The sequence below is a fragment of the Dendroctonus ponderosae genome, unplaced genomic scaffold (assembly GCF_020466585.1).
Source record: "Dendroctonus ponderosae isolate FM_Combo_2020 unplaced genomic scaffold, Dpon_F_20191213v2 Dpon_F_20191213_8, whole genome shotgun sequence".
Taxonomy (NCBI): domain Eukaryota; kingdom Metazoa; phylum Arthropoda; class Insecta; order Coleoptera; family Curculionidae; genus Dendroctonus; species Dendroctonus ponderosae.
The window spans coordinates 12,748,738-12,751,760 of record NW_026019016.1 but is presented as its reverse complement, the minus strand read 5'-3'; the positions used below and the strand labels follow the sequence as shown (position 1 = coordinate 12,751,760).

Here is a 3,023-nt window from a genome sequence, read left to right as displayed (position 1 = left end):
GTAAGCGTTCAAGCAAACCACTTCTGAAGATGCAAGCCACTCGTGCTTGCGAAACGTCAGGAAGAAATTCTACCGAACGACGGCCTAAAAACCCGTTAGTCTGTAATCAATGTGTTTCCTGTTTCCTTCACATTTATGTAATTATCGCATTAATATCTAGTTGAGTAATTTATTAACAAATCAACTATTTTAATCGTATTGTTTTTACTGGCGAAGGTTACTGAGAGTAACCGCGCAAATATTGAGAAAGAGCTATCTTGAAGAACAATGAATTTTCGACATGATGAGCCACTCAAGATGATCTTGTTAAGTTTCTGCTCATTTAACACACTTACCAAAATCGACTGTCTAATRTGTTCATCCTCGCTCTGATAGATCAGATCGGTGCCATCATCCAGCAGCTTGGAAGCCAACATATTTTGCCCCAATAGATTCCGGAGGTAAATCTCSCCTTTGACGACGCTTTCAAAGTCTTTGGCCTTTAGAGTTATTGAGGTGCAACCCTCATTGTCTGCATTAGTGGGGCTTCCAAAGGAAACGCTCAGCAGATCAGTGCTGAGGGCTTCAATGTGCTTTCTGTTGCCGTTCACAATTACTTGGAACTGTTTTGAGTAAAGGGGCTCCTTGGAATATTGTTGAATGTGCCGTTTTAAAATCAGGTTTAGTTGGTCATCTATTGCAGCGGCTGTAACGATGAAAATTCTCTGCAAGTAGATAACTGGAGGAACGGCCTCTGCCCTGAGTAACTTCACTGCTTTTGGCCATAGCTGATCGGTGAATCTGCTCACTTCTTGTGATGTAATATTGGCTAGAGCTTGACTCGCACATTGAGTGTCTCCATTGAGCACAACAATCACTATGTCGTATAACTGGGTGAATGTCTGCAACTCACCGGCTAGCTGATGAACGTCCTCCTCCAACACAGTTACTTTTTTCACCTCAAGTCCACTATCTGTTAATAATTGCACGATTTTTCGCGGATTCAACGTAACATCGACTTGACCCTCTAGAAACGCTTGGCTGGGGATTAAGACAGCTGCTGACGCGAATTTCATGTTACATTACTCAGTGGGAAAATGCAGGGAAAACACGTTTAAGTGAACGACCCGACTTTCCCAGTGTTTAGTAACATTATAGCAAATTTTATCATTTCACCTCATTTTTATGGGTTTAGCAACTGAGCTTTGAGGTTACGTGTTATGTCAAAGACGGTCACATGGGTGGGTTGAGGCCCTGTTGCCAATGCTGCTCAGGGAGAGACTACAAAAGAGAGAGTACAAAAATTTAATTTAGTAAAACTTGCCAATTTATTGCTTATATAAAAATAAAAAGAGCAAACTTGATGCGGCCTCAAAACTTGTTTTTTTTGCAGGCTCGCGCTGAGTTTTGAGAATTATTTAAAGTGAGGCTTGCAACCAAATAAACCCGCCGTTATTCTAAAATTTATTAAAGCATGATTCATTGAGGTTGAAAAGCGCTTTGTAAGGCAATGAATAGAGCAAACTCCATTCTACCTGTCTCCAGAATTGGGGTTTGGTGCAGGCTCGGGCTGAATTTTGAGAATTACTTAAAGTGAGACTTGTAACGGCTTTTGCGGCCAAATAAACCCGCCGTTATTAAAAAATTCATTAAGTCAATAGTAATTGAGATTTATCAGAGATTTATGCGGCATGATATAGACTAATCTTCACTCTATGTCTTCTGCAAGTTTGGTTCTCTTGGTGCAGTGGGCTGAATTTTCAGAGCTGCTCGAAATGAGACTTGCAAAAATTTTTGTGACTAAACGTACTCGCCGTTATTCAAAAATTTCTTACGTGGAAACTAAAAAAGACTGAATAGCGTTTTATACGGAAATAATTAGGGCAGCATTCACTCCATGTGTCCTCAAAATTGGGGTTTGCTACTGGCTCGGGTTGAATTTTGGGAATTATTTAAAGTGAGACTAGTATTTAATGCGATATTTTGTCTGTTTCCGGGATATAACGGTTCGAACTACCTAAAAGCGGGTTCATGTTGGAGGCTTGTGCCCGCAAGCTTCCATCAATAACTCCTGTAACGGTCTGGATATTCAGTGATTAACGTTTATTTAATTTAACGTTATTATAACGATAAATTGGGGTTTACTGCTGGCCCGGGCTGAATGTTGGGAAGCCTTTGCACCTTTGAACGCAATGATGTATTTTTCTAAATTGACCACCCTATATATTTCAGTATCCCAACCACAGTTTCATTTTTATGTACAAGGGTTCAAAATGATGAAGATTTTCCATAATTTATAACGCGATAATAAATAACACCTAAATACTGATGACTGGGGCTAATGTAAGTCTGTACAGGGATTAGCCAAAAGAAACGACTTCCTTAAAACAGTTCCCATAAATTAGTAGTAATATGAGAGGTCTTTATCCCGGACGACGGGGTGTTGAGAGGGCGGCACGTCAGACCATGGGGGTTGATGAGGCGCATTAACTTGATCCTGGTATGAGCCATCTGTTGAGGAATCCGGCCTCTGTTGCTGGAAACTAAACGGCCAAGTCTAGAGGAAGAGAGATTTCATCAATTAGATCTATTGCGCCTCAACTGAGCCATTTATGCGCTTTTATTCAAATTTTGCTGTTTTTCCTTCGTTCAATTAATCCACATTTAAATGGTATGAAAACAAACCTGCCAGCTGTGTTTCGTTCGCTGTTCAGGCGCCTGCTTTATAATCAAAATACAATTAATACTAAATGACACGGACAAGGTGTTGACTGTAACGCATAACACGCGTGCCATAAATTTCTCATCTGGCCTGACACTGTTTTAATAATGTCCCTATGCTCTGTGTGCCAATTTGTTGCGTATTTTTTGCTTTCACTTTCTTCAGCCCCCTAAATAAAAAAGTAACTTTTTTTTTTCTAAAATTGATTGTGTCCAAACCTATTGAGGGAAAGAAGCGATTATAGTGGCAAAAAAAAGAGTAAACTTCGGTCTATGCTTTGTCGGAATTTGGTTTCATTAGAGGCTTGAGCTGAATTTTGAGA

General features: G+C 40.0%; 2 protein-coding genes across 2 annotated transcripts in view; both read right to left on the bottom strand.

The window, feature by feature from the left end:
• LOC109539503 (FAD synthase) overlaps positions 1-1,209 on the bottom strand; it is a 2,746-nt gene extending 1,537 nt beyond the window's left edge. The window contains exon 1 of the mRNA XM_019907282.2: positions 336-1,209. Coding sequence (XP_019762841.2) covers positions 336-1,055 — 720 coding nt within the window. The 5' untranslated portion in view covers positions 1,056-1,209. The remainder of the gene's footprint in view (positions 1-335) is intronic.
• A 509-nt stretch (positions 1,210-1,718) lies between these two features.
• The window catches only part of LOC109539511 (transcription factor 21), a gene marked incomplete in the record, with an annotated part of 5,994 nt that continues 4,689 nt past the window's right edge, over positions 1,719-3,023 (bottom strand). The window contains 1 exon segment of the mRNA XM_019907290.2: positions 1,719-2,536. Within this exon segment, the coding sequence (XP_019762849.1) occupies positions 2,381-2,536 (156 nt within the window).